Below are 25,692 nucleotides of genomic sequence, written 5' to 3'. Positions count from 1 at the left end.
GAAAATCTCAGACGCCGAATATTTCACAACACCAGCGCGCAATTCGGACAGGCCAAGCTGAGAAGGTTCATTTGTTCTATCCTTCGCTGACCGGCGAAGAAGAAAGTGGAAGAAAGAGAAAATAAAGAAGAAAGGGGCCGCATTCGAAGGAGCTTCACATCGGGACAGCTTTCGTCGCGCAGCGCTGACGCAATCCTTCGAAGGGCGCGTCCAAACAAACAAAAACAAAGAAAGAAAGAAAAGTAAAGCAAGATGAAGCCTCTGAATCGGGACACAACTACAGTCACTGAAAAGAAACAGTAGAGTTTGACACGTGAGATGAGCAACAAGCGTATTATTTTCCTCTCCACCGACAGATGAGAGCAGTATTATTGCTGTTTGAGTTTCAGAGAGTCGTGTGAGGAACTACTGAGAGTTTCAGACTGATTTTCTGAACTGAACTGATGAAGAAATGAAGTTTCCACTGATAGTTTTTGTGTTTCTGCTGACGGGTAAGAGCTGAAGATCACTACTAAAAGTGTTTATTATCTAATATTATGGTGTATGTTATCAGTGTACATGAGTAAAGCAGTGTGTGTGTGTGTGTGTGTGTGCGTGCAGTGAGCAGTTCACTGTCTGTGAACATTACAGTGAGTGGAACAGAGGGACGAGGAGTGAGCATTACCTGCCCTTATCCAGAAGGATATTTATATGCTTACAGTTACAAATACTTCTACAGAGGACATTACAGAGACCGTGTCATTATATTAGAATCTGATGGAATACAGACTTTTGCGATGAATGGCAGATTCTCACTGAAGGATAATCGTCAGACCAGATCATTTACAGTGACCATCAGTAACCTGAAGATGGACGATGCTGGACCGTACGGCTGTAAAGCTGGACATGAATATGCAAACTACCAACAAGTGGAGCTTATTGTGATCAGAGGTGCCTGATTTTCAATACTGAACAACAATCTGCTTTATCATTCATGTTTATTGTTTTATGAATGTATTACGGCTTGACGGCTCTTCTTCATTTCTCAGCTCCAGAGACAACAACACGTGTCCAGATCTCAACAACCAGCATTAGTCCATATACAAACAGCAGCACTGAACACACCAGCACAGGTACACACACACACACACACACACACACACACACACACACTGCACCAGCTCATAACTTTTCAGAACTTAATTCCATCAAAATATTAATAGTTAGTGTGGTTGCAGTGAATGCAGAGATATCAAAGCCTCTATACACTATTCTAATGCTGCGTTTATGATCATGATGTAATTCCAGCTCGTTCTGACAAGATAATTCATGTCTTACACAAACTTACACCATCTTGGAAACTGAATTTCATCAAAGCTTCAACTTCTGTGAAAAAATAAACCACAATTACAACATTTAGAGGTTGTGATGTTCCTCAATACTTGAATTAAATGTACAACAACTGAATGTTTGACGCGTCATTTTACAGCCAGTGTTTTTTCTTCTACAGGTAAAGAGTTGAACACCCACCAGGAAATACTGCAGTTCAACTCTATCAGCCAAACACACAAACTACACTACCCATAATGCAACTGCAGCTTTATTGATCACATAAGCACTCTTTGAAAGTAAATTGGTTTGTACTTTTGAGACACATTTTAGCAACTGTATAAACATAAAATGATGCACATATCAGCTTCTGATTAATTTGGTTTGAAATCAATCGTAAAGAGAAGTGTTTCCTTCTGAAGAGTTGAGGTTTACCATTGCAGTTTCACTTCAGTTACACAATATAACACCTGTATATTTACAATATTACAATATCTTTAATAGTACATTAAATATCTGTTGTTTATGTAACAGTATAATCAGAATCCGCAGTGTGTTTCATCATGTAAATATCATGTGTTTAGCGTCGCCTTCAGATCTGGCTTCTGTTGCTGGCGGTCTGGGTTCGGTTCTGCTGGTTCTGACTCTGTGTTGTGGAACCTTCATCATCCTGAAGAAGAGGAAGAGGAAATCTAGGACAGGTAACAGTTTGTTTGTGAGTATTTTTATTATTATATTCTTGTTTTTGTGTGTGATTTGACTTTTCTCTGGTTTTATGCAGCTTTATTTCAGCAAAACATGCAGCACAATACAGAGGTGTGTGTTCAAATCTTTACCTGTAGAAGATCAGAAATACATGTTAAATGATTATTTATTGAACAATAGAGTGTTTAATCTATGTAAACTATTAAATTATTGATGTATGTATTATTTTTCAGACTGATCGCATGTCTGAGGAGATTCCAAACACACACTTTAACATGGCAACGTCTTCATCCAATCAGACACCTTCATCTTCATCCAATCAGACGCCTGCATTACACCTCAACACCTGCACAAATGAATCTACTGTTTACGCCACAGTAACCAATCAGCAGCCTGATTCAAACCCCAGTCACACCCACTCGACCAATCAGACGACAGATACAGCCGGTGATTATAACTACCTAACAGCAACACATCCACAAAACGTCACACCAGACGAGGATCCGCTTGAAGCTCCACGATTCTCCGTCGATTTTCTTGTGTAAAACGGAAATTGTGATTCTCCCACAATACATTCAAGTGTCAAAATACTTTTTTAAAAGATCATTTACTCTTATTTTGATCAAAACCGTGTTTATACCCAAACTATAAACTTGTGTCCCCTTTTTTTAAATGTTTGTAACGCATAAATACTGATAATATGTGGTTGAAAGACAGTTTGTTTGTGAAGCTGCTTCATACATGACAGCGCAAACACAGATTATTTAAATGTTGCAGAGTGAAGATTGTACTTTCGAAAGTTAACCAGTCTGATTTATCACTGCCAATATCAAGCTGTGTCAATTAAACCTTAACACCGTAAAACAGGAATAGAAGACAGCATAATTATGGTCAGTTATGAATAAGATCGCGTGGGTGTTTGAATCGAGATCGTTTAACGATTAATCTGCTACTCTTTTACATTTACTTAGTTGACATTTATTTCATTAGTAGTTTATGCAGCTCTTCAGCATTAAGTTAGTTGAGTTGACATAATTAGTTGATAAACTATTAAAATAAAGATTAAATGCAAGATGCCAGCCATAATTTTCTATAGGAGCATTGCTTGTTCCTGTCACCGTCTTTAAAGGAGCCGTATGTAAGATTGTGGCCAAAATTGGTACTGCAATCACTTTCAAATTACTGTAGAGCGGTGTATCCCCTCCCCCTCCCCCCTGACTCGAGGTTGCCAGATAGGCTGCAGGATCCAGCAGGAACGTAGGCTGCTACAAGGAGCTTTCAACTAGAGCAGAGCTGGCAACTCGGATGCCGAAACACTACTGACTTCGTGATTGGTAGATAGGTGGAGGGTGGGGCTTCAGGCCAAAACACAAGATGACAACATCAACATCAGTTGAGGGCTACAACTTCACTTTTTAAATGACAATATCGTGGCCGTACTACTGTTGTCAGTGATATAAGTATTTGAAATGAACATGATTTCTTAATGTCTAGAGACACATCAGGGCCATTTTATGATTAATTGAAATACATTTCTTACATACAGCTCCTTTAAGGGAACAATCCGTTATAAATATGAAGATTGTATCTTGAATATTTTATTGTATTTTCTATTATAAAGATTGATGTTTTGTTAATAAAAAACACTTTGATGTTGTAAAAAATAAACAACTTATGTTCTGTTGAATGTGTTTTGAAAACTTTTTATGTGTTGTATAATTATACATCTAGGTAATGAAAATATATATTTTAGAAGGGCCTTGGTTATGTTGCCCGGGGCCCGATCTTAACGCAGGGCTAGTTGTAACACGCGTGTCTTAAATACTTCCACACATGCTAGCGTGACGAAACTATTTACATACTAGTTGCCATATCAACACTATATAGAGAAAAAATTGCGCTAAAATTCAAAAATCTTTGGAAGATATCACTGAACATTTATTTAACCATAGCAAAAGCAAATGTCTTATGTTAATTTTTCATCTCTATTTTAATCTCCTATATGTAAGGAGTAACCTAACAGTTGATATGGTTCTTAAATGCTTCGCTAGCAGGGTTTCTAGCAGGGTTTAAACCCCAGTTGTGCAGGCGGGGCACGTTGTCACACTGCGTTACAATGAGCCCCTATTAGAAATATGATATTCTGTTCTATACTTTTATGAATTCTATTCGTAAAACGGTGAATAAAGACTGAGTCAATGTTCAGAAATGATTAATTATTACTATTTTTTGAACTATGTCGTATAGCATAGCTGTGTTTTCCGGTGTTTGTTGTCAAACTCAAAAAATATTTTATTATTTTACTTATTAAAAAATGCCATTATTTTATATGAAAAAGTTAATACTTGTATTTTATTGACAAAATATTTTAGTTTGTCTTGTATATATTTTTTTTTTGATCAGATAACATTATAATCTGTCACATGGTCATGTTATAATCTACTCCACGGGGCATGTTGTCACATTTCACTTCCATTCTTTCGAGGTATTTCAAGACAAAAGTATACACTGTATTAATAAAACAAACCTAGCTTTGCCTCTAGTCCTGGGACCCTGGTGTAGTTCTAGCAACTGCATTTAGGCTTCATGATTCATACAAGTTGTTCATATGTGATAATTATGTTGCAGGACAGAACATGTATGTATCATAAACTATTGTTGATCACAGAGTTTTTGTTTTTTTGCGATTATCCAAAAGCCTGTGGGGAAAATGCTATTGTGTTTTTGTGAGGGATTCAGTGTGATGTGAACGGCCGGCTGGACTACAAGTGTAAGACTCTTCTTTCTTATGACAATGAACACCGGAAGAGAACTGATACTTGAGAAGTTGTACCGTTACTAAAATACTACAGGATAATCATGTTTAAAATAATGGCATTAATTCAGTGTGTTTTACATGAATACGCCTTCATTAAACACATAACAGTCAACAACCATAATACAATAATATTTTATTTTGATCTCATCATTTATATTTATTATGTCCTAGAAGAGTTGTTCACTGGATTGCTGTGTAAAACACTCATATTTACACACTGTAAATGTCACAGGTACTCCTTCCCTCTTATAATGAAGTGGATCATCCCTTCCTCACTGAGTAAAACACTGCTTATATATAAAGTTTGGTGAATCATCACTGATGTCGTGTAGAGCTAGATGTGGTTAGAGACACAGAAAGGGGAAGGATATATATATTTCAGTTGCTGACACACATTTTTCTCTCAGTACGGAAGAGAACGACAGTAACGTTTGTCACAGAATTTGTTCTTTTATTTCAGCGAAACGCTTGTCAAATGTCATGATGTTGGACGTCCTGCTGCTCTTTTCCAGCATCTGTACAGGTGAGTTTCAGACTCTCAGCTCTTTTACACAGAGTTTGACTTCTTCTCTTGTTTTCCTCTTTATCACATGATCATCAGACTCATATGGAGGATATTTGTAAGTTATTATTCTGGCCTGCTTATGTCTCTTTCTCACACATAACGGCTCTATATAATGATATTTGTGTTTTCAGCTGTTGTTGGTGGAGCTTCACAGACAATTACTGGATACAGAGGAGAGAGAGTTGACATCAGATGCTCATATAAATCTGAATATGAATCAAATTCAAAGTATTTTTGTAAAGGGAAGTGTATCTATGGATCTAGAATCATCATGGTTAAATCAGGATCTCCAGCTAAAGACGAGAGATTCTCTCTGACTGACGACACGACGGCCAGAGTTTTCACCGTCACCATCACTGATCTGAGAACAGAGGATGAAGGCCAATACTGGTGTGGTGTGGAGAGGAGTTTTACTGATGTCTATTCAGAGATTGTGTTGCTGGTTATGTTGGGTAAGTGATTAAATATGTTAATAGCAGAAATGAACTGCATGGAAACAAGCTGAGAGTGAGAGATCAAGTCATTAATCTTGTGCAAACCCCAAATCCAGAAAAGTTTGATCATTTTGTAAAATGCAATACAATCTGGGATCTGTGATTTGTTGATTCTCTTTAAACTTTATTTAACTGGCAAAAGTGCAAAGGAAAGATTTCCAATGTTTTCACGGAAAATCTCTAAAAAAATAAATATTATCATCATTTACTCGCCCTCAAACAGTTGATGGACCCCATTGACTAAAATGCTATGGAAGTCAGTCGAGCACATCCACTGTTTAGCTTGAGCAGAATGAGGGCATTTTCTTGTTCCCAGGAAAGATGTGATCTTGATGGCATTAAATGTCTCTGTACAATCCCAGTCAGGGGTGCCGCCAGAAATTCTGGGCCCTATGGAAACCAAAATTTCTGGGCCCCCTACATTTTTTACAGATAAAATGTAACCCAATAAACATGCCCAGTACACTTTAAAAAAATACTTAGCACATTGCATAGTTAAAATGTCTAAAGATGAGTACAAAGGCTACAAAAACAAGAAAAAAATATAGAAATATGTACTTCTTTACATAAAAGGGAGAACATTTATTATCTCAATTGCAGTTGCAAGCACAACAGAACATAATGTACACATATTGACATATACTTTACATGAACAAGCTTTAGCTGGGTCAAACTGCTGAATCAGGAAACATCAGCTCTAACCCATAATTAAATCAGTCCAGGAATAAAACTAGCTAGGCCAAAAGGGCTCAAAATCAAGACCCACCAGGAGTAATGCCAGGCCTAAACCAGTCCAGGACTAAACAAGTACTGAACCAGACATCAACTGTTTGTTATCCTGGTCTAACAAAGTTATGTTCAACATCACTTTATAATGGCCCAGCGGCGTGCCTTTCTGCTGGCAAAATCATGTATCAAATCATCAAAGTTCAGCTTTTTTGCCAGTTTGCTTTCAATGGGTAGTATGGCAAGGTGACAAAGTCTATCTTGCAACATAGCAGACCTCAGATCATTTTTGATCAGTTTCAGCTTACTGAATGCTCTCTCGCCGCCAGCAACGGTCACAGGCAGTGTGCAAAATATTCGCAAAACTATGCAGACCTGCCCAAAAATACTCTGCAGCTGCATCTTGTAAATGCTGTTGAGCAGATCAATTGGTGACAGACACCCTGGGAAAGTGGCCCTATATACAGAGTTGAGGTGTCTGACTTCATCTTCAAATTCACAAGTCAGGTCAGTGTTGTATTTTGAAATCAATGGCTGGCATACAGCGTGGATTTGATCATCACGTAACTGACCCATTTTTACAACTACAGAAAACTGATCCAAGATCTCAGCTGTTGTGGCAAACCTGGTACTTAAGTCACTGATTATGTGGTCCATCATGGGAAGAAACACAGTGTTTCTGAATATGGTGTCTGCACTGTGCTCCCTTGCTCCCTCTACCTCTGTCTCATCGTGAAACCGTTTTCTTTTCCTCTGGCGGCTGAATCCTGACCTGAACAGAGAGTTAATGCTCATCTGTTGGGCAACAAGTGATGCTTCAGAAAATAAACTCTCCCATTCATCCCTCAGATGTTGCATCTCCTCCTGCAAAGCTCTGATATTTTCTGCCTCTGTCTCAAGAGTTAATTTCCCTGACTGGAGAATAACATTCCTTTTGTCAATGGCTTGCAGAACTTTGACCCAAACAGTCAACAGAAAAACAGTATCAAAAGTTTCAAAATACTTTTTTAGGCCGCTGGCTTCAGACCGAGCCTCTGGTGTCAGACTGCAGGTTGAGAAGATGGCATCAAGAGCTTCTAGGACACTGGGCAGGTGCTTGGCTAAAGGTTGAACAGCCTTAACCCTTGCACTCCACCGAGTGTCTGACAGACGATGTAAAGTGCAACCCGTTTTTGCCTTATAGATGGCCCATCGCTCTGGGCTGGCACTAACAAGTGCATAAAGGCAATTGACAAAGCCAAAAAAGTTGGTAACCTCTGGACTTGATTGAGCTGCATGCACACCAACAAGGTTCAGAGTATGAGATGCACAAGGGGAAAAAGTAGCCAGCTTATTCTTTTTTAATAATTGGGCTTGAACCCCCTTGACTTTTCCAGACATGTTTGCCCCATTATCATATAGCCTTGGCCCCTGCAGTCATTCAGATCTATGCCATGACTGTTAAGCACATTTACAATCATGTCTGCAATCTCACTTCCTGTTTTTTTTTTTGTGAAAATCTTTAAACTCCAAAAACCTTTCAACAACCTCCCATTTCGTGTTTTCTTGATCAAAACCTACATATCGTAAGAGTAATACATTTTGCTCTGTATGTGAAATATCAGGAGTAGCATCGCAAATGACTGAATAATAGACTGATTCCTCCCTTTCCTTAAGAATACTACTTAACACTCGTTTTCCACATAACTCAATAAATTCGTTCTGAATATCTGAGCTTAAATAGTGTGTCAATCTTGTTCCTGTTTTTTTGTCTCTGACTTTTTGTAGATGTTCGTTGAGTAGTGCGTCATAATGGGACAGGAGCTCAAGGGTGCCCAATAAGTTGCCATTATGTCCCCCAAGTCTTTTGTTTTACCCCTAAAGGGTAAATTTCGAGCGGCCAAGAACAAAGTTACATCTAGTATCCTCTTCAGAATAGCTCTCTTTTTGTCTATTTCTGTTTGTATGAGCTTATTCAGCTGGTTGTCTATTCCCCCAGGGACAGCTGCCATTACAGACTGTTGTAAGGTTTTCCATTTTAAGTAGCACTCCCTGTGTGCTTTGCTGCTTTTGTGGTTAGGGAATTTATCATACATTCGACGCCATGTTATGTCTTTGATTTTATAACCATGTTGACTGCTTAGTGTGCTCATACAAGGTTTCTTTAGCTCATGACCAAATAATACACAAGGAATACAAAATAGTGCATTTGTGCTTTGGCTGTAAATGACTCAGTCTCTCTTAATCTTTTCCCTGCAATTTCCTGACTTTGTGTACTTGAGGTATTCGGGGAAGGCTTAACCTTTTGAATCATGTGGCATTTCTTGGTCTTTATCTTTAGAAGAAGCTATTTTTTTCCACAATTTTTTCTCTGTCTTCATTGCTAATTTTTGCTGGCCACAAACCAGGATCATTTGACACAACTGTCTCTTCTTCATCTTCCTCTAAGTCTGCTCTCATGGCTTCCCCTGTTCTCTCATCTTCCTCTCTTCTGTTATCTTCCTTTAAACTTAGGGCTCCCTCTGTGCTCTCATATTCCACTATTCTCACCGCTTCCTCAACTTCCACACTCTTTCCTGGCAAAACTCTCTGTCTCTCTCTTGTTTCTGTGGAGTTAGGATAGCAAAATCATTTTTGTCCCCCAGTCAACAAGTTACAGCTTAGAATTAATATTTTCTTAACTGCATTGTTGAATAATATTATATGAAACATTCTATACAACACAAGAAAAAAATTAGACAATCCAAAACTTAATTAGTTTTTTACTACCTTGGTAGCTTACCATGTTCACCTTACCTGACACTGAGAGGACTGGGTCATTAGTAGGAGAACGAGGTGCAGACAATAAAGCTGACTCTGCATCTGTTTAAGTCAAACACACACACGTAATAATAACCATATTATTTTTATTGGCCTATTTAGTTTTCTTAATATAAAATATTAAAATATCTATTTTGTAAACTCCTTTCAATACTGTAGAATGGTTACTACAGACACATGTTTTATTCAATTTTATATTATTTTTTCTGGGGCATTTTATTCACATTAAGAACGTCATTTTAGAAACTGATTTTGTAATTTTTGAAGCGTGTAGATTACTTTTTGTTTTAAAAAGTTATCATCATGTGGCGAACACAAACGTGTTTAGAGGCTTCAATCTTCGAGAAGTTTCGCGCTCAGGCTCACCTTGTTCGGCTGAGACGGGGGACGTGGGGGGAGGAGGACGTGGGTGTGCAGCAGCCGCTGAATCTGTGTCTAGTGCGAGACATGATAACCCCGGAGACAGCAGAGATGTTATTATTGTTGGATGTAAATCACAATTCAGTAATTATTTTACTAAGCTAGCTAGATAAAAGCAGGTCATGTAGCAACAAAAATCTCTGAAAGTTTTGGAATACAGGAATAGGGCAAGCTACCTTTCTTTTTGAAAAACTGTGTGACATACTGTCGACTTTGGCGTTCTCTGTCTTTTCTTTCCTTCTTTTCTTTACGTTTTTGATGCCCTGACTTTTGATGTGACATGCCTGCGTGTGTCACTGTCTGCACTGCATCATAGCGAGTGCAATAGCAAGAGACGCTAGCGATCGTAGCTCGGACAGCGCAGGTGGAATGAACCATTGTGAGGGGGAGGGGTGTGACTGAAACAGTAAATACATTATTTGTTTTTTAAATATTAAATCTATGGTCAAAACGGACAAATTACACATTTAGTGTGCATCAGGGGCCCTAGCACATTTAATGTATGTATGAAAAAGAGAAAATAAATAAGAAAAGAAAAAGGGGGTCTGCTCTTCTGGGCCCTAAATCAGCCTGGGCCCTTAGAATCGTCCTAACCTTCCACCCCTTTACGGCGCCCTTGATCCCAGTATACGTCTCCACATCACTGCACCTAAGTTCACACACGTGTTAGTCCCTGACCCTGGCGTTTGCACTGACGCTCCAGGACAGAGGTTTGCTTTTGCACCTTTAACTGATGAAACTCTGGACAAACATGGACTGATCTGAGCACAGCTCACACATCCACTGTTAGATCATCTGAGAAGAGCTCGAGCTCAGAGAACTCACCGGCATCTCTGCATTAAACTGATGTACAGCTTTCTCCTTCAGTTACACAGATTCTTGATTTCATTGCAGTTTATTTTCCTTTTCTGGATTCGGTGTTGTCAGCTGACTCATATAGTTGTATTGGGTTGATTGTCTGCTTATACTTCAGTGTGTTGAGTGTAAAATACAGTAATAATGCCTACAGTGGCTGTGTGTTAGAAACAGTGATTAAAACAGAGATTAAATATAAGATTGTATGTATTTTAAATTAAATTCAGTGTTCGTGTTTTAAGTTGATCTTTCCTGTGACCCTTCAGGTAATGAGACCACTGAGGTTTCAACCATCAGCACTTCTTCAAAAACACCGTCATCTTTCAGTACAACAGAACTGAGTCCACAATCAGGTCAGTTCTTCTGTCTGTCGCTCTATATGACTCTTATTTCTTGAATATTGTGCTTCTAAACGTACTTGAATTCATTTATATATGTTAGATGATTCCTTTGAGATTAAATGTGTTAAAGTTGAAGACTGAAGGTTCAGTCCTCAGATGTTTGCTCCCGCTTATTAAAACTGTACAAGTTGCTTTGGATAAGAGTGTCTTAAGAATGAACATTAACATATTTTCAGTTGAGAGTAATCAGTGTTATGAATAAAAGAATATACACAGGGCCGGATTAAGAATTCAGAGGGCCCTGGGCACAATGTCTTGTAGGCCCCCCCTAGGCAGGCCAAATGTAGTTTGTCCAAGGACATTTTAATTTGGCATTAACTGTATTACTGACTTAAAAGGAACTTTGTTGTACATATTACTTCATAAATGATCTGTGTTTCCCATAGGATTTTATAAAACTATGTTGGGTGGAACTCTTGAAAATTTTGTACATTTTAAGGTTAAATGCATCAATCTGGTGCACTTTGAGAGCTCACAATAAAGAGCTTCAACCCATGAACTGTGCACATTGAACAAAGAAAAAGCATTGACTTGTACCTGGACATTAAAGAGGGCTCAAACATCTTTTTAGTTATGATATAGAGTCTCAGTCTGCATTACATTATCACTGGTGTTTTAGGATGCCAAACAATTATTATAATAATGATTTATATAATTATTCCTATGACGTAAAATCATATACCTCCTATAAATGTAGCCTAAAAGTATTTTGCATTACATTACACAGGAAAAGTACAAAAGTGTCCTAATTTCTTTAATTGCCAGAAATAAACCCTTGAGCTTTCATTTTGGAGAAAACACCAGATCACCATGCTGATCGCGTGAGCAAAGTGCACACTTCTATTTAAATCACGCAGCACAAACAGAATGCCATAGGCTACTTAAAGTCTTTTGCTGTTTTATAACGGCACGAAGCAATATCACAGTTTCAATTTGACTTCGTTGGCAAAATATAACGCTAAACAGTCGAGACCTTTATGTTAGGCGACCGTGGGCAACTGCTTCTCCATCACTTCAAATTTCAGAGCGTCAAGTCACGCGACGCGAGTCGACATGATAGCCCGCTCTCGCTCACTGCGCAGGAATACAGACGCTGTTTTTGACGCGATTTAACATTATATTTTGATCGAATGGGTTGCAAAAATATGCATATAATTAGGAAAGTGAGGACTGCGTTTATAACGTGATCTAACATAATATTTGACGGTGCGCAGGGCCCCTTAGATGTCATGTGCCCCTGGGCAAGTGACCAGTTGCCCTAATGGTTAATCCAGCCCTGAATATACATCTTCTGTCCATATTCACGTGATGTGAATGGTTTGTGTGAATGTAGAGCTTTAGAGTTTATATGTGTTCATGTTCTCACTACATGAGCGACACATTCACAGTCACTGTTTCTCTCTGTCAGCGACTCATCACACAGAAACTGAAACAACAACAGGAAATACTACAGTTCAACTCCATCAGACAAACACTAGTAAGAACACAAACTACACTACCCATAATGCAACTCTCTGATCACATAGAATAAGCTCATTTTGGAGAAAGGAAATTGGTTTGAACATTTGTGGAGGCTCGTACTCGTGTGGTTAACATGCTTTGACATCGACCACAGATAGAAGCGTTTCCTTCTGAAGAGTTGAGGTTTACCATTGCAGTTTCATTTCAGTTACACAATATAATACAGACTATTACAATATTCAATTGTACTATTGTCACACCGAGGCAGACAGAGGAATGTTGATTTCAAACGATAATAAGATTTAATGAAACAAGCAGATGAACAGAATGTAACAGCGTGTAATAGACATGCACACACGATCAATAACCGACAGGGACTGAACTGAACGGGGAGAATATATTCACAGGGTAAACGAGGGAACTAACTAGACACAGGTGGAGGAAGGTTAACTAATTAGGGACTAACAAGAACAGGTGAAGACAAGACAGAACAGAATGTGACAACTATAATACAAATTATTTAAATATCAATTACAAGAACATTAATAATCACTTAACGGTGTAATCAGAATCAGCATTGTATTGTTGTGTTGTTCAGATCTGGCTTCTGTTGCTGGCGGTCTGGGTTCGGTTCTGCTGGTTCTGACTCTGTGTTCTGGAACCTTCATCATCCTGAAGAAGAGGAAGAGGAAATCTGGGACAGGTAACAGTTTATTTTTGATTATTATTGTTATTATTAATTTATATTTTAGTGTGTAAATTCAATTGACTTACTCTCTATTTTCATGCAGCTTTATTTCAGCAAAACATGCAGCGCGATACAGAGGTGTGTGTTCAAATCTTTACCTGTAGAAGATCAGAAATACATGTTACATGATTGTTTATTGATGAGCAGAGACAATTATTTATATTAACTAGTAGATTATTGACGTATGTGTTGTTTTTCAGACTGGCCGCACGTATGAAGAGATTCCAAACACAGTCGTCACCGTGGTAACGTCTTCATCCAATCAGACGCCTGCATCTTCATCCAATCAGACGCCTGCATCACACCACAACAACTGTACAGAAGTCTCTACTGTTTACGCCACAGTAACCAATCAGCAGCCAGATTCAAACCCCAGTCACACCCACTCGACCAATCAGGTGACAGAGACAGCCGGTGATTATTATGCCAATATAAAGTCTCCTGAAGCAACACAGGACAGCGGGACAGAACTGATCTACGTAACAGCAACACATCCACAAAACATCACAACGCATCCGCATAACGTCACAACACACGAGGGTCCGATATATTCAGTGATCAACCATAAATGAAAAAGAGTCTAAAAATTTGGTAAAATCTACATTGCTTTATTTATTCAATCTTTTGTCACACTTTTCTGTAAAAAACGCAGTTTATAAAGTGTATAATGTATAAATAAAGTTCACAGTCATCTTACTAACAAGATAAGCTTCTACCGACTGTGAATAACATATATTTTTTTGTAATTATTACACCTCATCTAAATAAATATAAATAGCTAAATTATCGAATTATGTTGTACTTTAACCCTCTGGGGTCGGCAATCACACCGGCGTGATCTGCTCACTTTTTTTCTTATCAGTGCAAAACAAACTCAAAATACTTTGTTGATTTTGATCTTACATATAAGTGTTACACATCATTCAATACTGTTAAATGTCTTCTTTTTTTGTGTACACTCTTATTAACATCAAAACCTTGTGTTTTTGTAAAATAAACAGGTTGCGCTTTCAGCTCACTCTGTCTCCGCAAAAATCTTTCTGAAACGCGTCCGAAAAATGAACTGTAACTCAGTAAATACTTGTCACAGAGACACGAAAGATTTCTCTTTATGAAGCTGAAATTCTCTTCTTTTAAATGAAGTAATTTATATAAAAAAGCAACTATTCTCAGTTGATGTAACTTTGATGTAAACGTTAATGTTGAGGCAAGCCATGAAAACGCCCACATCAGAACGCCCTAACCTTTATCTCGTCTTGCTGTGCAGTGAGGAATAATTCCTGGAAAAGTTAACTCAGTTACCTGTTTCATTTCAAGGAGCACGGATTCAGCTGATGTAGTAAGTCATTTATTCTTAAGTGCTTGTTCTAATCGCGTTATTGAATAGTGTCACAGTTATTGAAAACTGCACAAAGACTGTTTAAATATTAAATGCGTGTCTGTGTGCGAATGAATGGACGAATTCACAGACACGCGCGCGCTGTGCGTTCATTCACTCTCGCTCCAACATTAGTAAGACTAGCCTACTGAGATTTGTTCTAATCGCGATATAGAATAGTATCTGTAAAACCAAAAAGACTGTTTAAATATGAATCGGATGTCTGGGTGTGTGAACGAACGAACGCACAGATGCATAGCCTACTGTTACAGACGAAACAGATTAGAAAGTTTTTACTATAAAATAGACATCAAATAAGCTTTAGTTAGACAGTTTCTGCTCATATGTTAAATATATTGTATGTTTTGTCAAAAATAAACTAATCAACTGTTATCCAATGCAAGCTTATAATTCTTTATATGGAATTTTTTTTTTTTTTTCAAGATGTTTCCAACTCTAACTTTGAACCAATTCTATACAATGACCCATATAACCTATTTGACCAGGATTTGTTTCCAGGTATGACTAAAAATGGGTTTTTGACTTTCATTTATATTTTGATTTTATATATATATATATATATATATATATATATATATATATATATATATGTATATATATATGTATGTATGTATGTATGTGTATGTTGTCCTTTCAATTTTTCCTTGTGTGAGACCTGAATGAAAGGCTCATTATTATGCGGGTCAGGTGAGAATCACCTAATTATTAATGATGGGGTTTGGACTGTTAACACCCATTCGCATATTGCCTTGGCAAACAAAAACAAGTTTTTCACAATAAAACCCAATTCACAGTTTTATGTGAATGATTAGGCACTAATAGGCAGGATGTTTTTCAGATCATTTTGAAGAAAAAACACTAGGCAACAATATCCATTAGTCAAAAGTCTTGTGGACACATATTTATTATGTGTTTTGTAGCCTTATTTCAGAAACTTTCATTTTTTGTTTTTTCAATAACCACGCATAAACAATATTCTCTCAAATATACAAACATGTACATACATGTTGCTCACATATTATGGTACCCCTGTTTGTGCTAAATATAGTGTAATTTCACCTGTGCCATTAATATGTTTAAAAGCAAATGAAAAAAAAAACATCTCAAGGACCCCAAAAACACCTTAGACCCCAGAGGGTTAAAATCTTGAATTAATGATATCTGCATACAGTCATGTTGGTTCTGTTGTTTACCCTAATTGGGTTCTTGCTGCTCTTATCCATGCATGGATGCACAGGGAGTTCTCTCCCAAACCGCAAATCCAAACTGTATGCTAATTGTCAATCGTATTTGACGATAGTGGTCCTGACAGAAGTGATTCTGGTGTCTCAGAGTCAGTGTCGCCAGATCTGAGTAACAAAACTAACCCAATGACCCTAATCCACAAATCAGAACTCAAAATATGCACTCCATACCTAAAATAGATATTTTACAGTTTTTTTTCTACTTCAAAAACACTCTGACACTCAATATGATATCTACCAGCAGGGGTTAATTGGGTTAATATGACATCTACCAGCAGGGGTTAATGGGTTAATATGACATCTACCAGCAGGGGTTAATGGGTTAATATGACATCTACCAGCAGGGGTTAATGGGTTAATATGACATCTACCAGCAGGGGTTAATGGGGTTAATATGACATCTACCAGCAGGGGTTAATGGGGTTAATATGACATCTACCAGCAGGGGTTAATGGGGTTAATATGACATCTACCAGCAGGGGTTTATGGGTTAATATGACATCTACCAGCAGGGGTTAATGGGGTTAATATGACATCTACCAGCAGGGGTTAATGGGTTAATATTACATCTACCAGCAGGGGTTAATGGGTTAATATGACATCTACCAGCAGGGGTTAATGGGTTAATATGACATCTACCAGCAGGGGTTAATGGGGTTAATATGATATCTACCAGCAGGGGTTAATGGGTTAATATGACATCTACTAGCAGGGGTTAATGGTGTTAATATGACATCTACCAGCAGGGGTTAACCCTCTGAGGTCGCTTTTTTCTTATCAGTCCAAAAGAAACTCAAAATACTCTGTTGATTTTGATCTAACATATTAAGTGTTGTACATCATTAGATCCTGATAAGTGTCTATTTTTTTTGTGGATACTCACAATAAAAACAAAGTGTTGTGCTTTTCGCCAAATAAAGAAAAACAAACATGATGCGCGTTCTGCCTTCTCTCTGTCAGTTAAGTCTATTCTGAAACGCGTCCGAAAATTAACTGTAATTCCGCGAATACTTGCCATACAGGCACGAGTGTTTTTCCATAATGAAGCTTGAACTCTCTTCTTTTAAATGAATTAATTTATATAAAAAAACAAATATTCTCAGTTTATGTAATCTGTATGAAAAGAGAGAGATGTCAGTATTTTTCTAACTGACCCCTTTTACAACAAAAAAACTATGTCCAAAGATGACACAATTATACGGTTTCTCTTAAACCAAAAATGATAACATGTAAGCACAGAATTTAAACTTCAACAATCAAAATTATATTATCCATCCACTTTCACTTACTTTTCTAATGTTCTTTATTCAAGTGTTCTGTACTTTTCCATACTGTTTAACTTATATCTTTTCTTAAATGCATTAATAGTTTTAGAGCTCTTAAGTTGAATAGGAAGACTGTTCCATAAATCAACTCCTTGAACTGATAAACACCTCCTCTTAATATTACTCTTCGCCATGGGTTTTTGTAACAAATTAATTCCTCTGAGGCTATATCTACATTCCCTGATTCGAAACATCTCTTGTAAACAGTGAGGAAGCATAGAATTGTGAGACTTGTACATTACAACTGCTGTGCAAACATCAACAAGATCATGACATTTTAATATATTTAATCTAATAAAAATTGGATTTGTTGGGGCAAGATATTGAGCATAGCTGATTACTCTAATTGCTTTCTTCTGTAATAAAAAAATAGGTTGTATATTAGTTTTATAGGTATTCCCCCATATTTCCACACAATAGCTAAGGTATGGACAGATGAGGGAATTATACAATATATATAATGCGTTTTGATTCACATGCCGCAATGCATACCGCAATGCATGCTGGGAGCCATAATAATATAAAACGTATGGCTCCCAGCATGCATTGCGGCATGAAGCATGTTACCATTGTTGAGATTCATATGCTGATTCTTGATGTCTGTGTCTTGGAAAAAAAAATCCCCATAATGTATTTTAAAAGTCAAAAATTAGAATGTCCAATTTGTGGCAAGAGAGTATTGTTAGTGAATATAATGTACTAACATCATATAACCACTTTTGGACAGTGATGAGATAAGTGCATTATTCTATTTTTTGTTGTTGAAAACTATATCACCTGATCATCATTGTTTTTGGCTTTCTTTGTAACAAACTACATGTTTTGGTAAAATCTGTTACAAAAACCACAAACTCAGAATAAAAGCCAAGAGTCAAATCTGACCAACTAAAGGAAACACTCATCGCCATAATGGTGATCAAACATTTTCAATAAATCATCAACATCTAAGACCTTCTGTAGACTTAACAGAAATGAAGTCGGTCTGGTTAGTAATAAGTGAAGCTGGTAATGCTGTTTGTGGAGTTGTTTAATCCTCCTCTGCTGAGAACTAGAGAGATTTAATGTATTTTGTCTACATTTGATTTCATCTAAGGCTGTGGCTGGAAGTCAGTTGTAGTTCTTGTGTTTATCTTTTTTTCTGTTCTTGTTGTTTCTCTTTCCTTCAGTGATTCTGCTTGTTGACAGCAGGTGTTCATCATTAATGCCCAATCATCACTTAATTAATCACTTAAGTATCTCATTAACTTTAACTCTGATTCAGAGTTATTTTAACTCTATGTGGAGAGGGACCAAATGTTCTCTGACCAGAGTTAATTTAACTCTGGGGATTTTGCTGTATACTGAATTCAAAAGTAACTCAAGATCTTTTCCCGAAACGTACAACTAGTATCATCAGCAAATAGGATACATTGTAATTTAATAAGGACTTCACAAATGTCATTAATGTACATAATAAATAGTTTAGGTCTCAGAACGGAGCCCTGAGGAACACCGTGGGTTATTTTTGCCTCCATTGAACGGATACCGTTAATATGTACATACTGATTACGGTCACTTAGATAACTTTTCAGCCAAGTGCACAGCAAAATCACCAGTGTTAAATTAACACTGCTCAGTGTTTATATGAGTCCACACTCAGAGAGTTTTAAATGAACACTGATGCAGTGCTAAAGTTAATGAGATTTAAAGTTAAGTGATTAATTGAGTGATATTTGAGCATTATCGAAGACACCTGATGTTAACAAGCAGAATCACTGAAGGAGAAAATCGTAATTGGTTATGCAAACACTGATCGCCATAACGGTGGCTCACAATTTGTGATTTTCTCCTTCAGTGATTCTGCTTGTTAACATCAGGTGTCTTCAATAATGCTCAATCATCACTAAATTAATCACTTAATTATCTCATTAACTTTAACACTCTTGAGTGTTAATTTAACACTCATATCTGCATCATATCTTCCATCTGAAAGCAGGTGAAGGCGATTTACTACTAATCAAGGAACCGGCTTTACTGACGAGATGCGCATAACAATATCGTGCGATATATCGCCCAGCCCTACCTATATGTACACCGAGAGTGTTAATTTAACACTGGGAATTTTGCTGTGTATAACAAAATAAAACATTCTTCATCCTCATCCAAAATGTTTCGTTCAACATCACAGTCATTAGCTGTATCTGACTTTTTAGTACAGTTGAATGCTGCGTTTTTCTATCACTAAATAACAGTCTAAAAATTAACATACCAGATTGCGGTAGACAATGATTTCAAAAACATACCTTTTGCCACATGCCATACATCAAACTCGTGATGAATGTTTTGGTAGTCTACCCGCATTATCTTGCGAATTGATGGGGATCTGTCAGTTGTCAACACACTTACTCCAATGTTGTCATCTAGGATTTTGTTGAGTGCTCTGCGGAAACCAGTTGACTCCATTGCTACAGAGCTTGATGATTCTGTAACCTGTAATAAAAATAAAAACAATGGTTTATACTTGATAAAGTAATTATAAAATAACCAAAACATATTTCAGTATTGTCATGGACACATACTTGCACCAGTTCAAAGTGTATCACTTTGTCTGTGATGTCATCCATCAAGCTGTATGTGGTGTACTTTGCTGAATATCCAGGACTGTGTTGAGATATAAAAGAGATTCCACTGTCAAAGTTAATTGTAACTAAAAAAATGACATAACATAAAAAAATATCACGAACATTTAAAACAACATGTCTGATCTCCCATCTCCTGATAAATGAATTTCCTTTCTTTCTGTGTTTCCTGCTTTCAAAGTATCCAGTACAGCACTCTGTTGTTCTTTGAATACCTCATCAATTGCAGGTATGAGGTATGAAGACTGTATTGCATTAAAAGTAGTTTTGTGTGGTACCTGAAGGTTAAACACAGCAGCCCATTCAGAGATGTCTGCATATGTGGTTATGTCTGCATATAATGGGGTTAATTTGACATCTACCAGCAGGGGTTAATGGGTTAATATGACATCTACCAGCAGGGGTTAATGGGGTTAATATGACATCTACCAGCAGGGGTTAATGGTGTTAATATGACATCTACCAGCAGGGGTTAATGGTGTTAATATGACATCTACCAGCAGGGGTTAATGGTGTTAATATGACATCTACCAGCAGGGGTTAATGGGGTTAATATGACATCTACCAGCAGGGGTTAATGGGGTTAATATGACATCTACCAGCAGGGGTTAATGGGGTTAATATGATATCTACCAGCAGGGGTTAATGGGGTTAATATGATATCTACCAGCAGGGGTTAAGCTTGCGCACCTGTTGCTATGACAGCAAGTCCAGGATGAGCGTCGAAGAACCAAACAATCCAAGATCATGCCAAAATCGCCAACAATCAAATCCAGCTAAGTGAGTTAGCGACGTACGAAGAACGGGCCCCTGGACTGAGGATCGTGAGCTTCCCTACAGCCTGGATTCAGCCGATCACGATCTCACAACCATCCTGCAAAGATAAGACACTGATCAGATGATCTGATAAAAGCGTTTAACTGCTGGAAGTCATATTCACTGAGCTGTTAGTTTGTCCTCGCTGCATTTCAATAAATGGTTAAACGTCATCTGTGCTTCTCTTCTCTGAGTTACCGTTACAATATAATATAATATACCAAATCATCTTCATCCTTCTCATCATTTTCATCGTTTTACTGAACATAATCAAGCTTGTCTTGTTTGTTCATTATAGAGTTCAGAAAGATCAGATTCATCTTCTTGAATCCAGTATTTGGTGTTTTGTGTTTTTATTGTTATTATTAGTGATGGGAAGTTTCTCAAAGCATTATTGTATCACACACTGTACCGATGCTTGTATGGAAATGACAATACCACGGTTCCTGTTTTGCTTTGTTCTTTTCCCGCCACTCCTTAGTTGCCATGGACACCTTGATTATGAGTTTCAGTTCAGCTGTGTTAGTCATGGTCTCGATAGTCATGTCAGCTGTGTCTTGTTTCTTTGATTAAGTCCATGTGTATTTAAACCCTGTGTTCTCTCTCATGCTGCGTCCCAATTCGCCTACTTATACTACGCCCTAAAAGTATGTACTCTTTTTGTGAAGAAAAAGTACATACTTTTGAGTGTGTAGCAAAAGAGTAGGCAAGCTTTGGGACATACTACTTCGTCATCTTTAACGGACAGATCTGTCGCGTCCATTCTATCACCGTAAACTGCCCTGTCAATCATCTCGTCACAGTTAAAATCCTCCATTCAATTAATTTCTTACGGTTTCGGAGAGAAATGTTGTCGCACGTTCATCTGCTAGTCGTGGGTCTTTCATGTGGAGACTCTCAATTATGTAACAATTCGTAACATTCGTACTCTCGTAACAATTATGTTGTGTCTGTAGTTATTAATGTGAATATCGTTTCCTTGTTGGATGTTCAGTTCAAGGTTTGTCTGGTTTCATCTGTTCACTCCTGCTGGTTGATGTTGTAACTGCACCGTTCAAAAGCAGCTGAATATCCTGATAAATCATTGCAAGCAACATATAAATGGCACAGATTTGTTTGCTGCTTAAGAATAAGCAGGAAAAAAGTTTATAATGGCTTTATCATTTTAATATTAGGAGGCCTTTAGCTTCAGTTAAACATGAGATGTCTTCGGCTCACACTTGCTAAACAGGAAGTGAAACTACAGCCACAGGAAGAGCTTTGAGGCTTCAGCTAAACACACTACATTTCCCACAATGCAACTCTTCTCAGAGCTCATATGATGGAGAAACAGTGATTTTACTGTTCAAGCATTTCCTGTATTATTTATAGTTTCTGTAAACGACAGTGTTTTCCCATGCTGTCGATTACCACAGAAAATAACCCTAACCAGCTTTTCTTCTTCATCTCATGTCTTTATCATTCAGAGTTTGTCAAAGATTGTTTCCTTAAAATGTTTGACATTTTTTTTCTATAAGTGGATGATGCTTAACATGCAATTAACATGTTTTAAAAAGTAGAAAAAGAGCAAAATAAAAACAGAAAGCACTCAAACATATTAAAGACAGAACAGAAACAAAGAGGACAGGAAAGGTTGTGGTTGATGAATTCACAGTTCATTTCCTGGTCAAACTGAGAGGCGTTTTCACACCCAACGCCATGAGAAACACAGAGATCACAGATTCTCATCACGTGAAAAAAAAAGCCTCTGAATCGGGACACAACTACAGTCACTGAACAGAAACAGTGGAGTTTGACACGCGAGATGAGCAACAAGCGTATTATTTTCCTCTCCACCGACAGATAAGAGCAGTATTATTGCTGTTTGAGTTTCAGAGAGTCGTGTGAGGAACTACTGAGAGTTTCAGACTGATTTTCTGAACTGAACTGATGAAGAAATGAAGTTTCCACTGATAGTTTGTGTGTTTCTGCTGACGGGTAAGAGCTGAAGATCTCTACTAAAAGTGTTTATTATCTAATATTATGGTGTATGTTATCAGTGTGAGTAAAGCTGTGTGTGTGTGTATGTGTGTGTGTGTGTGTGTGTGTGCAGTGAGCAGTTCACTGTCTGTGGACATTACAGTGAGAGGTACAGAGAGAGAACGAGTGAGCATTACCTGCCCTTATCCAGAAGGATATGAAAACTCCTACAAATACTTCTACAGAGGACCTTACGGAGAGCGTGTGATTATACTGCGATCTGATGGAGAGTCCCCAGTGTTCAGTGGCAAACTCTCACTGAAGGATAATCCTCAGACCAGATCATTTACAGTGACCATCAGTGACCTGAAGATGGACGATGCTGGACCGTACGGCTGTGGAGCTGGATGGACACACTACCTAGACATCCAGCTAAATGTGATCAGAGGTGCCTGATATTCATTATTTAACAACGATCTGCTTCATCATTAATATCTAATGATTATTTTATGAATTTATTTGTTTCATGTGAATGCTGTGACAGCTCTATCTTGTTTCTCAGCTCCACAGAAAACAATTCCAGTCCAGATCTTTACCTCCACACTTTATCCAGGTGCCTGATATTCAATACCTAAATCTGCAGTCCGTAACTTTTGGCGCTCTAGAGGTTAATAAACCGCTGAGTCTTGCTGAACAACATTGAGCCGGATCTCCTTCTCTCTGTTTGTGTCTATGGCGAGTCACACAGGCACAGGATTACTGGATTACTCCTCAGCGGTGCGACCGGTAGTCCCAATATAAACACTTATTATAGGTATTATACTGTAGAGAATCAGGAGAAGACAGAACACGGTTTGGAAAATTGATTCATGTTGTAATTGCTCTGTTCGCCCGTTAAATAAATGTAGTAAATTTTGAACACAAAACAGTTATGGACTACAGCTTTAACACCAATCATCATTCATGTTTATTGTTATATGAATATATTTCGTTAATTTGAATGGCTTGACGGCTCTTCTTCATTTCTCAGCTCCAGAGACAACAACACGTGTCCAGATCTCAACAACCAGCATTAGTCCATATACAAACAGCAGCACTGAACACACCAGCACAGGTACACACACACACACACACACACACACACACACACACACCGCACCCGCTGACATCTGCACTCATGTGTTTTAATGAAAATATTGTTAAAGTTACTGTGTTTATGTACATAACTTTTCAGAACTTAACTTCCATCAAAATATTAATAGTTAGTGTGGTTACAGTGAATACAGAGATATCAAAGCCTCTATACACTATTCTGATGCTGCGTTTATGATCATGATGTAATTCCTGTAATTACGTGTTTCCAGCTCGTTCTGACAAAACAATTCATGTCTTACACAAACTTACCAACTTGGAAACTGAATTTCATCAAAGCTTCAACTTCTGTGAAAAATAAACCACAATTGCACCATTTGGAGGTTGTGATGTTCCTCAACACTTGAATCAAATGTACAACAACTGAATGTTTGACGTGTCATTCACAGTCAATTTTCTTTAGCACTTTCTTTGTTCTGCCGTTTCTGAGTAAAATCATCTCATCTCGTAAATCACAGCTTTACGTGGGTTTTGACAGAAACTTTTATCGAAAGCATCTCTGTATCAGTTTAGATGATATAAAATGTCTTCTAAATGAGCACTAATATAACAACATGACATCATGACTTTGCGTAAACATACACGCCACTTTCAAGTCAAGTGGCGTGTTATCTATACGCATTTTGAGCTATCCGCGTGTATGTCCACGCCGAAATCTTTTGCGTGTATGTCTACGCCATTAAACGTCCGAGTGATTCCGCGTGTATGTGTACGCCGTTAAATGTCCGAGCGAAACGAAGCAAAATCTATATCTACATCTTTGGAGCGATATTTCTTTTCCTAGGATGGTAGGAGAAGACTCATAAATGGTATTAACCCCAGTGACGGGTAGGTTTAGGGACGGGGTTGGGGTAGGTCATATATTTATATATACATAATACAGTAATATAACGTTAAGTCAAAGGCGTTGATAAACACGCTGAAAAGCGATTATGCATGTTGATAGCACGCCAAAAATGGAAATACGAATTGGCGTGTCATACATACGCCATTTCATGAGATCAGTCTGAATATAATGTGACACTCACACGACAATAATCAGTGTTATGAACAGAAAAGACAAACTTCCCCAGCAAGCACAGCCAGTTTGACCTGGTCTTTGGGTTCCAGACAGTTTTGTCCATCTATCATGTATGTGTCACAATGGGTTAGCCAGATGAAATGAACACTACTCAGTGTGCACACTATATGGGCCCTGTCCCAAATGACACCATAAACACTTGCGGTCTTCCTCCAGTCTACACTTTCGCCGCTTTGACTGTCGGATAGAAGACTGTCTGTCTTCAGTAATGATCAGTCATCATTCAATTAATCACTTAATTTTCTCATTAACTCCAACAATTTAACAGCCGGTAGTGTGTACACTGAGCAGTGTTCTTTGCATTTGGACGAACCCATGTGATGTCTACATGGAAACTGAGGACGAAACTGTCTGGGCCGCACACTGTCTGTGATGGCTGGGTCGTTCATATGTAGCAATAGCACAGGACAAATAATGTAATGTGTGTTTTTGTCTATTATTATTATTATTTGTTATTATGTCACTGCATGAGCGGCACATTCACAGTCACTGGTGTTTCTCTCTGTCAGCGACTCATCACACAGAAACTGAAACAACAACAGGAGATACTACAGTTCAACTCCATCAGACAAACACTAGTAAGCACACAAACTACACTACCCATAATTCAACTCTTTAATCACATGATCACTCTTTTGACGCTTTTCCACTGCATGGTACGGCTCAGCACGGTTCGGTTCGCTTTAGCTCGGTTTGCTTTTCCACTGCAGTTAGTACCGCTTCAAAGTGGGTGTGATTATAGTCTGATCGTTATAGTTTATCCGCTCCTCGGCAACCAACGAGAGGAACGTCTGCACT

The 25,692-nt window shown here is 37.9% G+C and overlaps 3 protein-coding genes across 3 annotated transcripts; all 3 read left to right on the top strand.

Moving 5' to 3' along the window:
* The first annotated feature begins 291 nt into the window (after positions 1 to 291).
* LOC130105855 (CMRF35-like molecule 5) lies at positions 292 to 2,578 on the top strand. The gene is made up of 6 exons (XM_056272056.1): positions 292 to 491; positions 601 to 930; positions 1,029 to 1,112; positions 1,893 to 2,009; positions 2,090 to 2,124; positions 2,247 to 2,578. Exons 1-6 carry the CDS (start codon positions 452 to 454, stop codon positions 2,556 to 2,558), a joined length of 918 nt encoding a protein of 305 aa, XP_056128031.1. The 5' UTR covers positions 292 to 451; the 3' UTR covers positions 2,559 to 2,578.
* Positions 2,579 to 5,272: 2,694 nt separating this feature from the next.
* On the top strand, positions 5,273 to 13,932 carry LOC130105921 (CMRF35-like molecule 3). The gene is made up of 7 exons (XM_056272108.1): positions 5,273 to 5,354; positions 5,528 to 5,848; positions 10,957 to 11,043; positions 12,500 to 12,568; positions 13,151 to 13,255; positions 13,344 to 13,378; positions 13,501 to 13,932. Exons 1-7 carry the CDS (start codon positions 5,312 to 5,314, stop codon positions 13,870 to 13,872), a joined length of 1,032 nt encoding a protein of 343 aa, XP_056128083.1. The 5' UTR covers positions 5,273 to 5,311; the 3' UTR covers positions 13,873 to 13,932.
* Positions 13,933 to 22,522: 8,590 nt separating this feature from the next.
* On the top strand, positions 22,523 to 23,282 carry LOC130105920 (CMRF35-like molecule 1). The gene is made up of 3 exons (XM_056272107.1): positions 22,523 to 22,679; positions 22,795 to 23,109; positions 23,224 to 23,282. The coding sequence occupies exons 1-3, from the start codon at positions 22,640 to 22,642 to the stop codon at positions 23,280 to 23,282; spliced, it is 414 nt and encodes a 137-aa protein (XP_056128082.1). The 5' UTR covers positions 22,523 to 22,639.
* The last annotated feature ends 2,410 nt before the right edge of the window (positions 23,283 to 25,692 follow it).

Source organism: Rhinichthys klamathensis, unplaced genomic scaffold (genome assembly GCF_029890125.1).
Source record: "Rhinichthys klamathensis goyatoka isolate OS25496 unplaced genomic scaffold, OSU_Roscu_1.1 h1tg000330l_1, whole genome shotgun sequence".
In the NCBI taxonomy this organism is placed as follows: Eukaryota; Metazoa; Chordata; class Actinopteri; order Cypriniformes; family Leuciscidae; genus Rhinichthys; species Rhinichthys klamathensis.
This window is presented reverse-complemented; position numbering and strand designations above follow the sequence as displayed.